This window comes from Lepisosteus platostomus, chromosome 8 (genome assembly GCF_059453375.1).
Source record: "Lepisosteus platostomus isolate fLepPlt1 chromosome 8, fLepPlt1.hap1, whole genome shotgun sequence".
NCBI classification, from domain to species: Eukaryota; Metazoa; Chordata; class Actinopteri; order Semionotiformes; family Lepisosteidae; genus Lepisosteus; species Lepisosteus platostomus.
The window spans coordinates 45,663,438-45,682,890 of NC_142618.1; the positions used below are offsets into that span (position 1 = coordinate 45,663,438).

The following is a 19,453-nucleotide window of genomic DNA, read 5'->3' on the forward strand; positions in this document are numbered from 1 at the left end:
GGCAATGAACAGTGCATTTAAAGCTGCTAGGTTTTAAATGCACTTGATGACTGGCTATCATTTTGCTACACGTCTTACATTTCTGACGGAGCAGTAAAAACGAGTGGCAATCTTGATCGTTTGCAGCCTTTGGCTCATGCTGCGTGCTTTGGTTCCCTCATCTGGGGGACGAAGCTGCTAAGACAGGGAAGGAGAAGGATTTTCAGGCAGCTCATTCACAATGGCACAAAGTTATCATGGGGGGCCAGTGTTTTCCAGAAGTTAAACATTCCCGTCAGAAGTTGAAATGTGCATTTTCCGATATTAAAGAAAGAAGTTGGGGCTGTACATTTTAAAACGTATACAAATATATAGAAAATTTGTTTTAGAAAGTTAAGTGCACGTTAAGTAACAAAGCTTATGACAAAGTCACAACGTTTTATAAAGTAACATGCACAAAACATTTTAAATACATCTTAATTTCTTCTGGTAAGCCTTCCGAAAATCAGATTTTATTCTCTCTACTTTCGATATATTTTCAGTTAAAAATGCATCTAATCTGATGACAATCTGTCCAAGAACAGCGCTGTTAAAGAAAACTGCCGATTTAGTCATGTCAATCTAAAATGCTAAAGCTGTTATTTAATTCTTGGTAATATAATCGTAATTCAAATATAATTCAGTTTTTTGCTTTCTCTTTCCACATCTCTGTAAAACGAGATTCCTCACCTACTCTCCAAAAACCAGGGTCCTCCGAACTGCGTTTAATGATTAGCAAAGAGTAATTTTAGATTTTGTACTTTCACACACAAGACCTCAAAATCAGAATTTGCCAGAACAATTTTTTTTTTCATACAGCTGAACGTTAAGCTCACTAGGACCTGGTTCTCAGAGAGCCAGTCACGTTCTAGAAAACTGAACTTGGCAGTCCCAACAACCGGGAGTGGTGATAACGCGATGAGACGACGCGTCCTTGCGCTGTCACACCGCGGTAAATAGGCCTTGTTGCAGAGAGAATAACCCATTCTGTTGCCAAATGGCCCCTTTCCTAACTCTTGATTCACTCTTCAGGCTTCCTTCTACTCTGCTGTTGTTGTCAAGCACCAGTCCGTGGACAGAAATCCCCATTCTTAACGGCACTTTAAAATGTTCAATTCCCGAATAAAGCACAAACCTTCATAAACTTAAAATCGGTTAATTTGATCTAACAACAGGTTGTAATTCAGCAGGGTAGTGGTGGAGGGGAATCAAACATTCCAGAAAACACTGGCCCTACTTACAGTGACTCATAAAATATGGATAAAAGCAAGAATGAATACCTCAACAGTAAGCAAAGAAAAACAGATGCTGCTCTTAGACCCAGACGCAGGCATTTATAGAGCACCAGGGAACGCAGCCAAGCAAAACGCTGCACTGGCACCGGAGAGCCTGTGACTGAAATGTCTGTGATGCCGTGACTCAGCCTCAGCCCCTGAGAGCCATATTCCATTCAGTCTGTGGCGATGGGCGTGATTGGTGGTGGCAACGAAGGCTGACAACCAGCCAGTGGATACCAGGGATGACAAAATGAACCAGGGTAGCAACAGTAATCGAACTGTGTTCGATTACCTTCTGCAGGTACGTCTGCCACAAATACAGGGTTAATCACAATGTTGTCGACAATTATAAATGCCAATTATTTTGAATGCACTTATGTTTCCGTGCAATGGTCGGTCCAAACTAAATTTCACAAACGTCCACCGACGCGAGACTCCATCCTTAAGTGGTACAGGCAGTTTAAGGAGCGTGGCTGTAATTAATTTGGAATAAACTGTCAAAGCTGTCGACAGCATTTTGACTAACCCCGTATATTACACAACTGTCATATATACAGTATATGCCTGCGTAAAAGGTACACTGTATATATGGTTGCCAAATCCATATATGCAAAATGTGGTACAGTGTCTTTATTACAGTTACTCACATTTACGTACATATTTGACACTCTCCATTCTGCTTCACCTTAATATGCACCACTGATATAACAGAAGTGCAGATCCGTAGTCTGTGCTGTCACCATGCCTTTCCATTTCAAAATATAAAATGTATTACAAACTAGTAGTAACAACCGAGTATTTTCGTAAGGTTTTTAAGGGAGGAATCTACAGCATGGGTACTGAAAAAAAGGACAAATGGCAAAATGTTACCTGTTCTGGTGAAAACGGGGTGAATACAAGAATATGTGAAGTGTAAATGCCCATACATACAGTTAACAGTTAAATATGAACACATACACAGTCATTTGTCTAGCAATATGTTTGACAATGAGGACTTGCGTTCATTTGTTCTCATGTCAAAATAATATATAAGCTTTACCAGTGTGCGCAATGCCTCTGCAGACTACAAGGACAGATGGAGCATGAAACATGTGCAGTGCAGTTTTATGCTTTTAATCCTGCAGGTCTGCAAGCAGCAGCAGGTCGAGAAGGGTAACAGCAGATGGATGTCAACTGCACATTCCACTAGATCCACTGGAGAGAGAGATTTCATACTTGTTCTGAGTCCGACGGCCACGGACGTTCCTCTCTTCTTCATAAGCCCACAACGCATTCCTTACATCAGGGACGGACTATTTCTTTTCCAGGACCTCCACATATTTTAGCCAGTGAGTGTCCAGCAACGTGAAACCACATCCGACTCAAAAGATCACGTGCAAGGACTCTTTTCCATTAGACATGGACGTCCCGCAGGAAGAAAACGCGATTATACCGCAGCAGATATCCGTTTTTTAATTTTCTTTTTATTTTAGAGGTCGCAGAAACATTTCTAGATTCCCAAGCGAAGACTCCGCAATCCCCTCCATCTACTGTAGATTTGTCCATCCAGTGGAGGTCTAGAAATTCTCTGATACTCAGGAGAAATGGGATTTTTAAAAACTGGGATTTTGTTGCATCACTCATTTTTTTGGGCTCACCTGCTAAGCTATAACTAAACAGAACGTGAAGACATATTTGGAATACTCGATCAGAAAACAGTAGAAAAAGCCTGGAAACACAGTGTCTGGCACTTGACACTGAAGATGGAAAATAAGTTCTGGTTACACATGTATACACTGCAACCAAGCTACCAAAATATATTTATTTATTTGGACTAGATGTCCCTGTCAGTTACCACTGTCAATTACTAATATAATTGAAAAGAGTTCACTGCTTTAAAAAGTCATCCACTGCTCTTGCAGCAAACAGAGCCAGTGCAAACCTACAGTAGTGAGGTAAAGGTAAGCATATAATAGAATAAATATGAATCAATATATTCAAAATCCACATTTAAGCCTAGGTTAAATTTCATCCTCTCCATACACACATTACTAATTTACTCATCTGAGTGTTTTGTCAAAAAGCCACAAAATCTTGGTTTTGTTATTGTGCATATGTGTCAAATTTCAATTGAGTCTAGGCTTTGCTGTTTTGAGGAAAAGTCATCATTTGTTTTTTCATGAATATTTTATGATGTGGTTTTAATGAAAGAGGCCAGGCATCTGTACCGTGCAAGAAAAGATCTCTCCTTTACTGAAGAACTAAAAGTCACAACTAGACTGCGGCTCAGGGTTAGATAGCGCTGTCCTACAAGCACTGGGTTCCTAAGGGGTTTAGAAGTACCTTTCAATTAGCACCTGATTAACACTTTGAAAACACCCTGGACTTCTTATCCACTCAATTGGTTCAATTAAGTCATTATGGTTAGAGATAGAATTGAAACTAGAAAAGCATAAAAGCCCAGGACAAGGTTACTTTCCCCTGCTATAGTTCTTTATCATCACTGAAATACAGCCTATTGCAGTTCAGACCTGCAGGAAAATAAATCCTTTTATTAGCATTTGTAATTTCCCTTGCTGTGCTTTAGGTTTGTGTCTACAGTATTTCCATGCCCATTAACCAGCCATTCATCACTATACTATTCCACACAATATAATCTGATATTATGAAATTGCTTTCATGAAAAAATAGATGTTAAAAACTGAGGATCAATCCCAATAAAACGTTTCTCTGAACGTTTTTAAACCTTTCGAATTTTATTGATATAGTGGGGCTCTTTAAAAAAAAGAAACAGGTCGTTGTTTCTTCCGTTCAAGGCCTAGTATGACCCGTGGATCTTCTAACTAAAATGTTCAGCTGCTCAATTCTCAATCGCCCATACTCATTTGCTCTCTTTTACCCACGTGGCGCAGTGGATGTTTAGACTGGACAGTACAAACAGCGCTTCAAAGCCGTCCTAAAAAAAAGGAGAAAAACTGCAGTCCCTCCCACCCACCACAATCCACCTGACAGAAAAAAAAACGCGTGACGCATCCTGGCATCTCGCAAGCACCGGTAGGAGGTGGGCTGCGAGGTCTCCAAAGAGTCAGTGCGGAGTCAGAGTCGTCCTTTACTGCGGCTCCCTGATGTAATCCCTATTGAGCAGCCTGCTTCCTGCTGGCTGGCCCTGTGCCCAGCCCGTCTGCTACAGGAGCGCAGCCCTGCGCTCTGAACTCTGCCTCGCTGTTCCACTGGCAGGGCGGCTCATCGCATCCGAGAGAAGGGCCCCACAATGGAGTCAATCAGCTCTCCGAGTGACACGGGCAGGATTAACGGCAGTTCGCACCCAAGTGTCTGCGATCCCCTGCCCACGGTGGATTAAGAAAATGACCTTCCACAGCGCGCTATTGTTAGCTTGCAAAAGCTATTTTTAGCACAGACGCGCGCGCACACACTCACACACAAATCCTCAAATCACAAGGGGTACGTTTTGCTTCAGGTCTTTCTCATGCCTGATAGACTGCAGTGTTCAGTGAGTCGTATGAATAAATGGATAAAACCAGCTACGTGTTATTCCAAATGGCATTTGAGGAGCAGGTTTATCCTCCACAGACATACGTTGTGAGCCTTGATTAACAATGCAGTCATGGAAAAGAATAACTTACATTTTCATTCTCAGACCAGAAAAAAAGGACAACATTTTGCATTATACATGAATGAGCACAGTGCGGCATCTAGAATATTCTGTTAAAATGTAACTACCTACAGAGGCATCAAAAGGGACTTGTTTATATAACTTTGGTGCAATATTTAATGGTGTTCTGTGCATTGCAGAGAATTAAAAAAAGAATAAAAATCCAAAAAAGCCCTGGGCCACCTTCCCTCAAGTCTGAATTCACCAAAAATGAAGTCAGCCATGGACATCAGAGTTAAGGTCAAGGCCACTTTTTTGCTTCTGCCAGGTTTGGAGAATGCTGGACCAGGGACAGCCTATTGTATACTGTATGTGACCACAAAGCTATTCTGGGCTGCCTTTCTGTACAGTACCAATATATGGGTAGGTTACAAAGATATCAGGCCTTTTCGTGCCAACATGCATACATTACAGGACTTGGAAGAACAACGCTTTGAATGGACAAGCTCCACATCATGTATGTTTTGGTCGTGACAACTGTAATAATGAAAACCACATCAAATTAACCAGTCTTTTATAATAATAGTAAATAGTAACCTTTGTATGAAATGATCATACTGTACATTTATTTATTTAGAGCTTGTGGAAATATAGTCACGGTTTAAAGAAATGTTATAAATGCATTTTATGATAGGTTACATTGCACTCTGTACAACGGCTATGCGATTTCGATGTCCAGAAGGAAATTGAAATAGGGTTGCAGGGAAACTGCGCAAAAAGCCTTCTATATAATGTCACGTGCGGTACTTATGGCCATGAAAAATGGGCAACAGTCCTGAACTTGCAGTATACTGCCAATTATCACTGCTGCTCTTACCTTCACACTGCTAGCAGATCTAAACTAAATGGTTTTTATTATCATGAAGCCTGGACTTAAGAAGCATGTCATCCTAAGAATCATATTTTCAACAATTAAATGCATAAACATATCCATTAAAGCAGGTGTCTCCATCTCTTCTCCTGGAGAGACCCTGTCCAAAGTTTTACAGGTCACCATTAAATCATTTAAAGACCTGGCACAGTGGAACTGTGATCTGCTAAACGGGTCAGGCAATGAAGAAAAGGTTGGGAATACAAATCCAAGACTGTTTTATCCTCAAAGACCAGATACTCATTAACTGACCTATAAGATGAGAAACATTTGGAATTTAAAAAAACACAGGTGATGATTTAGGGCGGCCTGTCAGATCCTAACCTCCTGTGCTATACATTTTCAATTAGGAATCTGTGCTCAGGAATCAGAGCCAATATTTAAGTGTTTGCCGGCACCGAAAACTTCAAAAGTGGTTCCTACCAAGGTGAATTTGCTTGTATACTGTGCAGATATAAATCATTTTCTAATTGCAGGCTGTTATGCATGTCTGATTGTTTGCCCCTGAACACCACTAGAATGATTAACACAACATGTACAGTAAGTGCACTGTCCTCTGTTCGCTCTGTTGGTCAACAGACATCTGCAGAAATGCACCAGCAATCAAGACACAGATGATACTCTCAAGGTGGATGTCCTGGCACAGCCCAGATTCTAACTGCTACTCTCTCATTTCCGCTTATCTCTTCTTTAATGTGTAATCGGACGCTTGGAGTTTGAGATGCTCAGAGGTTCCACCCTTTCTTTTTGACATCCCTTCCAGTACCCGTTATCTGCAAAATGTTCTCACCAGATGATTTACATCTGAATAAGTCCTAATTTGCTGCTTAAAAATTAAAATAGGGTTCTGCTCTTTCATCACAATGCCTGTTTTTTAGCCAAGGTACAGGTTTAACTACTTTTCTTTGGGCTCTCTTAGACAGTACAGTCTTGATCTCCTTGATCTACTGTACATCCAAGGAGTGGAAAAAAAATGGTATTAACTTCTCTTGAGTAGTTAGATGGGCTGAATGTCTTCCTCTTGTTTATAACCTTTTCTACGTTTTGTGCTCTGCACTCAATTTCATACACAAGCATCATAATTGCCTTCTTAACCGCTTCTTCCTTATTTACTACCCACTCACATTTCCAACTCGGCATCCAAGAGCCATATAAAAAAAGCTATTTTTTGCTGTAATTCCTTACAAACAGCCATACTATGGAAATTAAATGTAGCATATACTACAAGCCGGACACGGAAGAAATGAAAAAAGTATTTTTTGGATGAAGAGCCATTATATTAACTGAAGTAGAATCTACAGATTCTAAAGATCCAGAATCACCACTATCTCCATTTGAGTTTTGCATGTCTTTATTCTGTCTTTGTCCATTTTCCTTGGGCAGCCTTTTCCTCTACATTTAGATTATTTTTGTTATACCTATCCGATTTGGAATATTCAACTGCATGTTTTTCACATCTCGCCCTGTTACTACAAACGATTCTGATGAGCTCACACTGAAGTTACTCGTCTTACGAGACACCGCTGGCAACTGAGGCCCATACTGAATAGAAGTGCATCCCTCACTGACAGCACCACAGGCCTGCTGGTGCACAGGAGGACATAGGGGTCGCAGAGAGCAGAGGGCCGAGAGAACTCAGGCCCACTCTTCCCACCCTCATCTCCGAAGCACTCAGCTAAGTACCTGCTTGGGGGCATCTCAGCCACAGTTGGTTAGTGACATGGGCCAGGCTCGAACCCGTAATCGATTATACAGCTCGACCTGGACTCAGGCATTTGCTTTTACTGGTTAAGTAACCACATGATATAAAAGCCTCTATTTAGTTTAAAATGTGGGAAACTCAATCCAGTTTTCATGTTTTATTAAACAACTTGTACACAAAGACTACAAGAATTTATTAGGACAAAAAAGCGCTCCAAGCCCTTTTGCTATTAATACATGCATATACGGCAAACAAACATTTAGATGGTTTACTGATGGGCAATTACAGCTTTAGAACTAGGGTGGCAGGCCAAGAAATAAGTTCCTAAAATGAAAGGCCCCAATCTGTTTTACAGCTGACAGTAACAGAAGGTGCAATAATACAGTGTTTGCTGTTCAAGATCTATTTGTCAGACAAAGAGCTGCATAAAGAAAAGGGCAGGAGAAGCATCACATAGAAGCTGCTTTGACAATCAGTGACTTCAAGCACTTTATCTAGAAAAATGCAGTGATGTAAATACTAAATGACTGAATGATCTGTCTGATCTGCCTTTACAGCTGCACATACAGTAGGATTGTCACCTCAACAGCAGCACCATAATCCCAGGGCACAAAACGCTGCTCTACAGAGAAAACACTTGCTTCGCATTATAAATGGAAAAGACTCTGAAAACGTAATTTCAACGTGAATCTTACAGAACCGCCGTGTTTTTTTTTTTTAAATACAAACCGGAGCTAAAAGGCCTCTCCAGTCTGCTAGAGCCCCAGGATCACGGGCCAGGTGACAAACCTGTGTTGCGTCAGGGACAGCGGCAAGACAAGCTCCCAGAACAAGGAAGCGAGCGACAGCACTGATGGAACAACAGGGGAACACGAGGAAAGAAATGGAAAAAAAAAATTGAAAGGATGGGGATTTATGCCATTAGAGGAATGATAGACTGGAGCTGGAGACCCATTCCTCGCTCTATAATCCCAACCCCATGCCAGAAGGCTGTGCTTTCTGCATGGCCTGCAAATATACTGTATAATGCGCACACCCAGACGTATATGGCTGCCACAGAGTGGCGTCTGATGTCACTTGGTCAGCACTGCTTTCTGAAACGTCTCTGCCGAATTAAAACGTCAAAGCATTAAAAGTGTGCCTACCTTCTCCTTGTCACTAGCTTCTCTGGCCACGGTAGAGCCCTGAAATACAAAGAACCATTTAAATTTCAGGACACACCAAGTTGAGGCATTCTAGATCACAATTCAAGAAGCACACCGTCGGCACAAAGTACAGTTTGACAATTGTGTATATCTTACATGTTTCAGCATGCGCTGTGTATAAACAAAGCAGTAACAGCCCTCAAAATGTGTACTAAAACACAAGCACAAACACTTATAAAAATGGCTAGAATTTGGGAATATCTGCGAAACTGTATGTGTACAGAGCAGTGAACAATAGAAACTGCAAATAATGAAGGAAAATCACATTCTGGCTAGTTTAACAGTTATGTCTGATTGTAGGTACCAATTTTGGTGATTTTCAAAGTCACAAAGGAATGATACATGCCACAAATTTAATTTCCGTCTTGCATAAACGATTGAAAAAGCTACACAAGAAAAGTTACTATAAGTTACCTCTCCCACTTACCTTCAGATCATATTTCCTGTAAACAGACAGTCTGTGGCTAAAAACGTTTCTTGTAACAACCATGTAGGTCTCGTCTCCATCCACCGTGAGCCGGTACATGCCCAGGAACTGTGGCAGAAGCGTGTTTCCGTGGCATTCGACGATAAACTGCATGGGTGCACAAGGACGCAGCGTACAGTTAATGGGAGGAATCTGGGAGGTGCCTACAATGCTTAGCACACAAAATGTACGATGCCATGGATCAGTAAAATAACACGGAATTTCGAGTTTTCACACAAACAAAATTCTTAACGGACTGGGCACATTCTAGAATTTAACTCTGAGAATTGGCAAAAAACAAACTTAAAAAACAAGCACACACTTGGATATCTTGATGCTGTTCTTAACTGCCGAGATACATTTTCCCTTTGGTACTAAATCAACGTGGCACTGACAATCCTTTGGGTCTCAGCTGGCTCACAGGGACAACCCCAATGACACAGAGAGGAAATAAGGAAAGGAAGACAAGCTCCCCCAACCCATCAATCACGCCATTCCTTTCTGCACAGAATGCAAGGTCCACAGCACCCAACAGGAGTGCCCCAGTGATGATTCCCTCTCTCAGGTCACAGCAAGTCTGGGCCTTTCTACTCGGCAAACTGGCCCCAACAGAAACACGTTTCTTTCAGGTCACCTGAAGGTAAATCATGTAAAAATGCTGTAGGCAGCGTGGCGGCACAGTGGTAAGCTTTGCTGGGGCCCTGGGTTCAATTCCAGACCTGGGGTGCCACCTGTGGTGTGTCATATGTCGTATGTCCGCCCCATTTCCACATGGGTTTCCCCCCTGGGGCTCGGATATCCTCCCACAGTGCAAAGCCATTCGGGTAGGTTAACGGACTTCTGGGAAAACTGGCCCCGGTGTGAATGTGTGTGCGTGCATGTTTGCATCTGAATGGGCTCTGCAATGGACTGGTGTCCCATGATGCTCATAAAACATACTGAATTAAGTTGCATTGGAGATGCAATATTCTGAGTACCGAAGGAGGTTCAAGTCCTAAAAATGTGCAAAATGCTTAACATTGCACGCTTGGTAAGAATATTTCTGTTTTTTGAGAAGAGGCCCCGAGCTACCTCTAAGGATCTGCACAATGTCATGGACTGCAGTTTGAGAAGTAACGATTTACATTTTGAATCACCCCATGAAATGATTTATTCAATAGTGCAATGTTCTCTACTGTTGAAGCTTTTATTGACAAATGTTTTAATAATGGCATGCGACATTTGATTTGTTGCGTGCTTTCTTGGCCATATTACATACCCCTCCCGGCTGTGGTCTGTGACCTTCACCGCAGTGCCTCAGCAGCACTAAAATAAAAATGACTGCTGAACAGCAGAAGTGAACTCCACTGCTTCCTGTGCCGAGGACGATTTTATGTATTATGTATTTTATGGACTATTTTCTTCCAAAAAGTCACCATATTTAAAAATGCAAGTGGCCACAGTTATGAAAAAGCATGGTCTTGAGATCATCCCAGAGACAACATTCTTAAAATTTTGGATATATGAGATATTGCTGACAATGCCAAGTAATCTCAGGAGTATGTTTTCTCCAGAAAATGTTCTGCCTTTAAGCTAAATGTACATTCCAACCTTATTAATTTTTTGGTGAAAATTAACCCCCAATTTTTGGTTAATAATTTTCACTACGTATAGTGAAGCTGGTGCTCTCTACAGGGCTTTGTGACAAAACCCTTGCATATTCTTAAACAATATTTGACTTCTGTATTTACTCGAACAGGATTCACATTTAAGTAGCAGTACTGACAACAAGTCTGCTTTTGGAATGAAATTCCATAGATCACAACAATGCATGTAAATAAGAAAAATCTTAAAGAGTAAACATTAGGAGACACAGACTACATAATGCAGGGGATGGACAGTGGTGCAGTGGTTAGTATTGTTGGTTTGCAATGCTTGAGACCAGGGTTCAATTACTGGGGTGCTATCTGTGCTGAAAGGTATGCAACCAAGATGACCTTACATTAATGGGAGATTTAAATTATCCAACGCATCTTGGGACAAGATGATGGGGAAAAAAACAGAAGCTGCAATTGAGATGACTGAAATGGCTAACTGCTGTTTTGAACACTGTGTAAATACAGTACACCAAAGAAAGATTTTCACTTATTGACCTGATCTTTACCAAGAAATAATCAAAGGAACAGACATTAATCGCTGGAAATTGTAATCATGATATGGCATCTTTTGATGTAAATTTACAGGTAAAGGCTTATTCCATTCTGAAAAGAAAAGGCTATGTGTTTCTTTTCAGCATAAAATAAGCTTTTACCTGTTGCTTTCCAACCTACGCATGCTGACGCAGCTACCTACTTGATCTTATGATGTAGTCTTTCAATCAAAATCTGACCGAAATTAAGGTTTATAATTTTAAACAGCAGACAAGAGAATGAGTCAAAGCTGACAGGTGGTGAACTGGGAAGAGACAGATACAGAGTCAACAGAAGGAAAAAATAGTTTACTGAGCTTCAGACACAGATGACATGAGACAGAATGACCACAGGGAGACAAAACACTGCAAGTGGTAAATACTGAAAAGCATTTTTCAGTAAAACATTCACAAATACTAAAAACAGAAGAAAGTGGCTTATGGACAAACGATAGTAATGACAAGATTATAAATATATATTAAACATACTAAATGAGTGTTTAGTATACATATTGGGAACAAAATGTCTCATGTAGCAGAATGAGCTCAAGCAAGATTTTACAGAGGCTAGAACAACTAAAAACTAAAAAAATAACTAGGTAACGACAGTTTTTTCCTCAGTCCCATTTCTGAAAAAGAGTAATTCACTGACCACTCATTATATTTCAAATCCTTACTTTGAATGACAGTGATACTCGCGAATGTTACGTGGTTTGAACAACTGCGAAAACGGCACAAAATTATTTTAAAAAAAAAGACAAAACCGAAAATTTTCCTTACTGGTAAAGTTGAAAAATGGAAAGGGATAAAAATGGCAGGGATAAATCGAGTCTTTCTAAAACAAGGGCAAGATGGATGTAGAAAAGGGTCTTATTCACTTGTGTGAATTCTTCAGCCAAACAACAAAGTAAATAATGGTGAAGCGTGACATGATATATTTAGATTTCCAGAAATGTAGAATTCATCCCCCTGAAACACAGGCAGAATGCAGTTAAGTTAAATTAGCGGGGCTGTATTTAGTGCAGACAAGAACTACTGTTTTTTCCAAATGTGAAATATACAGCAGAGTGACACACAAGGGTGTCTGCTGGATCTGTCCCTGTGTGCCTGCAGCCACCCAAACAACAGTTGGTTCATGAATTCAGTAGTGTAGTTCAGTAGTTGAAATAAAGCATAGTAGTGGTCTGCTATAACCAAAACTAAACTAAATCAATTTAGTATGAAAATTTGTTGCCCATAGATGAAATTTAAAAAGACACAACACTAGAAGCTCCAGTACTATGGTCATGAAAGAATTAGTGACAGAAGGGTGTCGTCAATAGAAATAAACTTAGAATCCCTTATAATACATTGATTTTGTACAGCTTTCAGCATCTTTGTAGCAAGTTCTTACTTTCACGAGTGTTGTAGATGGGTGCTCTCATTGAGCCGGATTGGGTTCTGGTCTTTACCTGGTGATATTTCTTCAGTATGTTGTGCATCTCTGCGACGTCTTCGCTGGTGATGGTTTTGATCACGTATCTCTTGTCGTAGGTCATGTGGAAACGAGCCCCGCTGCGCCCTTGGGAGTCGCTTGTGAGTGGCGCGCTTCTGGTCAGCGAATTCTGCAAAGAGAAGCGGGATTTAAAGCCCTTGTGCTACACACTGCATCAACCACCTCTTGGTTCAAGTGGCTCTTCCATCGACTGAGACGAACAACAACAAAATATTTCATTCCTAGTTAAGAGCAAGACTGTACGGACATACAGTAAGATGACTGTGAAACATTACTGAAAGTCAAGTTGACTCTGCTGAACTAGTACAGAACAGAGGGATGATGCACTATTGAACCAATTTAAGCTGTACAGTTTCAAAGCAGCCAGACAAAAATCAATACCTTTTTTTGATCTTCATAATTGGGTCAAGTTTGTTCAGGTTTTTTTTTGTAAATAAAATAAAACCCTTTAAAACTTTTAAGAATTAATATGTTAATTGGGCATATGTAATCTACATTTTTGAAGTCTCTATTTGTGTAAGAATGAGGCTACAGGCAATTCTCCATTGATAGTTTTCATTTGCGTTAACGGTGCTTCTGTTAAAGCTATGATCTTATACAAGATGCTTCTGTCCAACTGGGAGGCCACATTCTTTTACTTACAAAATGAACATCCAATATGCAAAAGGAGCAAGTAAAGGTTTATTCCATGCTGAAAAGAGAAGAAAAGAAACAACTTTCCAGCTGTGAAGCCTTCTTTGGGTCCACAGCCGAAACATTGTTTCTTTTCTTCTCTTTTCAGCATGAAATAAACCTTTACTTGTTCCTTTGCAGTCTACGCATGCTGACGCAGCAACATATGAACTAATCCAATATGTAATATATACACAACAGAAACACTGGTGCTTAGAAAACAAGTTTTTAAATCAATGTTACACTGGAAGTCCTTTGTTGAGCATCCAGACTTCTTATTAATGAATTATGGGTATTACAAGCCATTCATATTAAATGCAGTTCTACAAATGGTAACAAAAATCAATTTGTGGTTCAATAACAGCAGGACACACAAGAATAAAGGAATTGTGAAGAATCTAATTAAAACATTTGCTTTAAGTTAATGCTTCTACATGATTAAACTTTGTTTCGCAAAAGGCCTGAAGTTTTAACCACAATAGTGAAAGGCTATGCAAATGTTTTGTCAGCTGACAGCTACAGTATCAATATGCTGACAGTATCTGACAAAAACAGTCAATTCTGTTGACCTTACTGAAGAAATAAAGAATGATATGCAGGACCACAACAGCAATAGACTGGAACTAATATCCCCAAAAAAGGACATACAAGCAACCTAGAATAGCCCTAGTCCACAGGGTAGACGTACTGGAGTTTTCTATTGGATTAGGTGCTGGCAGACCAGTAGGTGGCACTGTTTCTCCAAACCAGCTACCATGTGCTGTTTGCAGATAGAGGGCACTGATGATAAAATAAACCAAGGGTCTCTACAGTCCCACAATAGCATTGAGAAGAGTTTCTGTCCCTTCAGCCCCATCTTAAATCCCAGTTCACACTTTCTAGAACACCTAAAGATTCCTTTGTAGGCTGACTGAATTGTAGGTAATTCTTCTCTTATCTACTACGCCTGCTTGGCAGGGATGTGCTGGTGATTCCCTGAGGGAGCTACACTCTAGTGCTGAATGAAAGGGATACCCTCTTACTCTGCAAAGCACTTGACAACAAACGCATGGCATATTCTATTTCTTCATGCATATTTTAGTTCCACTAAAATGTTACAATGCCTATTTTCAGTAGGACCATTACATGCAGCCTTTTGGCTTTATTCCAAGCAGGATAAGGATTTTGTTTACAGAGGAATGAAGTGCTCTTTCTAACTCAACCCTGTTCACATTCACAAACAGAATTACACAAACACCGGGAAAAACGGACATCCTTTAGAGATCCCAGTCCACCTCAAGCACCGTCGCCAGCCCCCCTACCGAGGAATACCAGAACACTCTGCATCACTTGCGCGTGCTGGCCGACACCGGCCACGAGAGCCGTTGTGGAAGTGCCACACGGAGTATCCCACGGCTCTATGGAAAAGAGTCCCACTCTTAATCATGAGTGGGACTCTTTTCCATAGAGCAACGGTTTGACCCAAGAAGGTAATACATAAAGACAAATAATAAAAAAACAAAAAAACAATTAAGCTTCAAACACACACCCTGCTGGCTCACTTCAATCACTGGTGATACAGGGAAAATGAATGGAATGAGTTTCGACACTCAGAAAGGTGACAGATAATTAATCCCGATCTGTAGTGTATACAGAGCCCCTGGCTGCCAATGCTGCATCCTGACACACTGCCAATCTGCTACACAGCAGTCTCTCAGACGGTCAGGGTTGAGCAGAGCAAGCTCGATCAGCACTGCTGGTTCTGCATTACGGCCTCTTCTTCAGCCGAGATGCCAATGAACAGCAGTGAATCGCAATGCATCATGAAACGGGGCGAGTGTGGCTATACCCGTCTGCAAAGTACAGTGGGGTCTTGACACTCGCAAATTTGCGATGCAGAGAACCATCCAGAAGAACCAAATTCACTTACAGTGTAATCAAATCCACCTTTATACCATTGCATGATGTGCTACAGTATATACAACAAAATGGTTAAAAGATATACAGTAAGTAACCCTCTTACAGTATCTGATAATTAAAGTACGACGTTAAAATAACATTGTTTAGATAAAAGAAAGAACAGTGATCAGATATAGATATAGTAATCAGTTCAAATTTGAATCCTTCCTCCGTGTCCAACTTTCACTTTCTCTCTCTGCCTCCATGATTATCACGCCGCACTTTAATGAAAGGGCACTAAAACTGTCAGTGAGGCCGTAAACTCGTCTCTAGCCTGTCATTCCCCATGCTACCAACACAGAACTGGGAGCACTTATTAAAATATAAAAAAAGGCCATGTTGAGACGCAGAGGCTGGTGTAGTGGGTACTTGGGCAGACTCACTCACTAGCTAGACTGGGAGTGCAAGATGAATCTGTTGCGCTGCTAATTTAACAGTAGAGGTTAACAGCTTTCATCCTGGTTTCACCCCACTCTGCTCTTCTGTCTAGACCGAATCGTGAATCGTCAATAAGCAATTTCACAAATGTTAAGAAATTAAGAAGTTAAATTTGCAGATGTCAAGCCCCTAACGCACAGAGCAATTACAGTATGTGTCCTCTGAATGGGCTAGAGTTACGTTTCCTAACTCTGAAAGATACAGTCACCCTTTTCCTGCACTGTCTTGTACTGGAGTATACTTGCAATGAGGAGTTATTCAAAGCCTTCTTTCACCGCACAGCCACATTACCGTATTTAAGATGCAAGAATTTTGACCAAAAAAAAATTCTAAAGGCCTCCGCAGGTGATGGCTCTTCAACATTATTACATTTTCAGGTTAAAGCGCATAACACATTTCCCAAACCAGCCTGAAACATCTTGTTACAAAACAGCTCTTGCCCTGTGGAGAATCTCACAAGGCACAACGTCATAAAAACGCAGAATTTTTCTTGATCTCCACATAATGCTATACACGCACAGATATTTCTTCGTTGTATACAGAGCCCTGACGTTGACACAAACATAACTCAAATAAAATGAAACTCCTAAAACACATTAAAACTAAAACTTTAAACCAAAAGTAAGAAGGGTTGAAAATTTTACACAAATCATTTAATAAAATGAAATAGCAGACTTCAAGCTGTTACCATAGACGTGATGTGGGTGGAAGCAAACATCACATTTGGCTTTAAAGTGTCCAAACTACACATTATAATTAAATGGGAAAGAATTTAAGCAGCACAGAGACATACCGCTGGCTGGAACAAAACAATGTGGTTGGCTGTAAATAGCAAGCAAGTCGGAAATAGTGGAGGCCTGAACCTTACAAATCTCTCCACGTGTCACTGGTCAAAATTACTGGAAGGTCATCAAGAAAGGAATGATCATTTCATTTTAATGAGTAGTAACATTTTTCGAGATGCATTACATTGTCCCCAACAGGCAACATTTCATATACAGTACCTAACATCAGCTTTCATCATTGAAACAAACCAATGCTCTGTGAAGTCAGCGACAGTTAAAATGAACAGTCCATTTTTTTTTAAGTGCCAGGAAGTTAAGTTTTCCCGTTCTACAAAAGTCTCTGTCAAAAATTGTAACTTGAGTTTTACATGCATCAGTTTGAGCTGTTCTATGAATGAGCCAAATTATATAACTTCTTCCAGATTAAACAAAATACTGATGTTAAAATACAGTATTTCTAAATCTACAGTATATTCCAATCAAGCACTGAGGCAATACTCAGATCGCACAGAATTCACTTCAGATGGTAAACGGTTGAGAGTGAAGGATTAAGTCAGCAGCATTTCTGTCAGAGCACAGAACTTGTCTACTGTCTCCCCGACTGCGCATGAATGAGTATACAGTAAATCTAACTTCAAAGTTGCCTATAACGAGGTGCAGTATATTAATTGTAATGTATTAGCAATGCTGTAACACAGCAATCCAGAGCTCTATACTTTTCTGTGCTTCTTGCACCCTTCTTCATAAAACAGATTAATTTATATACTGTGTATTAGCATTTGGAAAAATCCAAAAAAAATACAAATCAGTTAGCTTACAAATTGTTTCCATTAAGTTATTATGGGTGATTATGGTTATTATGGTTAGAATGAAAATGTCTAAAGTACATGCAGGTCTTCAAGATTAAAGATGGGAATCATTACTTTACTTGTAACCCTGGTCCTACAGAGCCCTGATCCAGCAGGTTTCATTGGTTACCTTTAAAATTGCCAAATTCTAAGGACATGTATCGATTCCACTGAGAGTAATTCAGCAGTGGATTTGTTTTATTAATTTATACAGTAGATCTTCTATCCATCCATCCCTTTAACAGCTTCTTCCCATTTAGAATCACAAGGAGTGGGAGCCTATCCCAACAAGCAACAGGCACAAGACAGGATATATCCTGGATGGGACGAAAGTCCAAACCAGTAACTTATAGATCATTTAGGACTTAAATCTAAGCCTTCAGCTTTCAGGTTTCAAGAAGTGGAGTTCTCTTAATTGAACATATTGCTTGTGTGATTCATCAATAATTTACTGGTGTAATCTTTAAAAATGGGCAGAATATGACACTAATTAGATTAAGACTAGTCAAAACCGAGACTATTCAAGGGTATCTCCAATCGTGTGTCTGGGGAACCCTTGTTTCACAGATGTCATCCAGTTTCCTTTAAAATGTCATGTATTTCTGAAGACCTGGAACAGTTTAATTGGAATTATTTTTAAAATGCAACAATTATTTACACAGAACATTAAAGTTAGTGATCTCCACCAATAAGTACTAGTGTTGAAAACACAAGCTCTGTTTTGTAATTATATCTCATTGAAACGTCTGGGGTTTCATACAGAATTGCCCACGGTCCCTTCATTTGAGAAGTTACTACACACTATAACAGAAAATAAAGCATTCTTCCAAACTCACTACATAAAACACTGTGCAAAATGTCTTGAAGTTGTGAGTACAGATTAGTGCACATTGTCAAAAACAGGATACTTGCCAACAAGCATTTTTAAGGAACATTGATGGGAAAGATTGTTGTAGCTCAATTATTCAAAAGCTATCAATGTGGACTGGAAATGGACAGGTAAATAAACACATGAACTTGATTTATTTGCATTTAATGATTTTCTTTATCATGTGAAAAAAAACAAAACAAAAGGCAATGTAATTTTCCCAGATACAGTGAAAAGCATAAGTATTGGGACCGTGAGGTGAAATTTTATTAATGAATGTTGTAATGAAAATTGTATTTCAGATCAAAGGATTAATATAAGAGAAGAGAATTTAATCTTTTGTTTCTGGGTATTATATTGCATACTTAGACATGTAAGAATAATATCATTTGTTGTGTTCTATCCTCCCCAGGTTAAAACAAGAACTGGGATAAACGGCTGACAACTTCTTCTGATTGTTCCATGTTGTTTTAATTGTGAAAATATAGTCGAGCTGTGAATGTATAGCCTTGGTTCCAGATTAGAGAGCTGTGTATAATGGAAAAGCAGGGAACTGTGAAGATAAGAGCAAAGAAAATTTCAATTACAACCAAAGCAGAGAGACTGAACATCCTAACATCAATACTATGACAGAATTATGTATGGGCTGCAAACTTGAAGCAGTCACTGCATGTGAGGGATACAGACTACCTATGGCTGTTAAATATGACCAGTGATAACTGAAACCATTTGCTGAACAACCTGGTAAAAGGTAAAGAATTAATGAACAACAACAATTCACCAAAGACATTCACCAAAGACAAATGACCCTCCAAACAGACCTTAATAATCTATGACCCAGAGGAAGCGATGACTCTCAGCATGAGTTGTGCACAAGAACATAGAATCCAGGGTGACACATCCATAGATATCCAGCCTGTGCTCTTGAGCCAGGAAAAGGTCAAATCCATAAACTAGTTATCAGTGCTGCAGCTCCTGTTCTTTAATGACACCAGTAACTACTGGATACCGTATATACAAGATATCTTAATAAATTATTCAGGTTTCCCCC

At 39.9% G+C, this 19,453-nt stretch overlaps 1 protein-coding gene across 4 annotated transcripts in view; it reads right to left on the reverse strand.

Annotated features, from left to right (window-relative positions):
• The window catches only part of pip4k2aa (phosphatidylinositol-5-phosphate 4-kinase, type II, alpha a), a 99,420-nt gene that overhangs the window by 20,319 nt on the left and 59,648 nt on the right, over positions 1–19,453 (reverse strand). For 2 of the 4 annotated variants that reach the window (XM_088643681.1, XM_088643685.1), the window contains exons 4-6: positions 12,810–12,962; positions 9,153–9,299; positions 8,666–8,704 (exon numbers count right to left, since the gene is read on the reverse strand). In XM_088643681.1, the coding sequence (XP_088499807.1) occupies positions 8,666–8,704; positions 9,153–9,299; positions 12,810–12,962 (339 nt within the window). Of the gene's footprint in view, positions 1–78; positions 178–8,665; positions 8,705–9,152; positions 9,300–12,809; positions 12,963–19,453 lie in introns of all 4 variants that reach the window. The other 2 variants (XM_088643683.1, XM_088643682.1) reach the window with 2 other exon arrangements.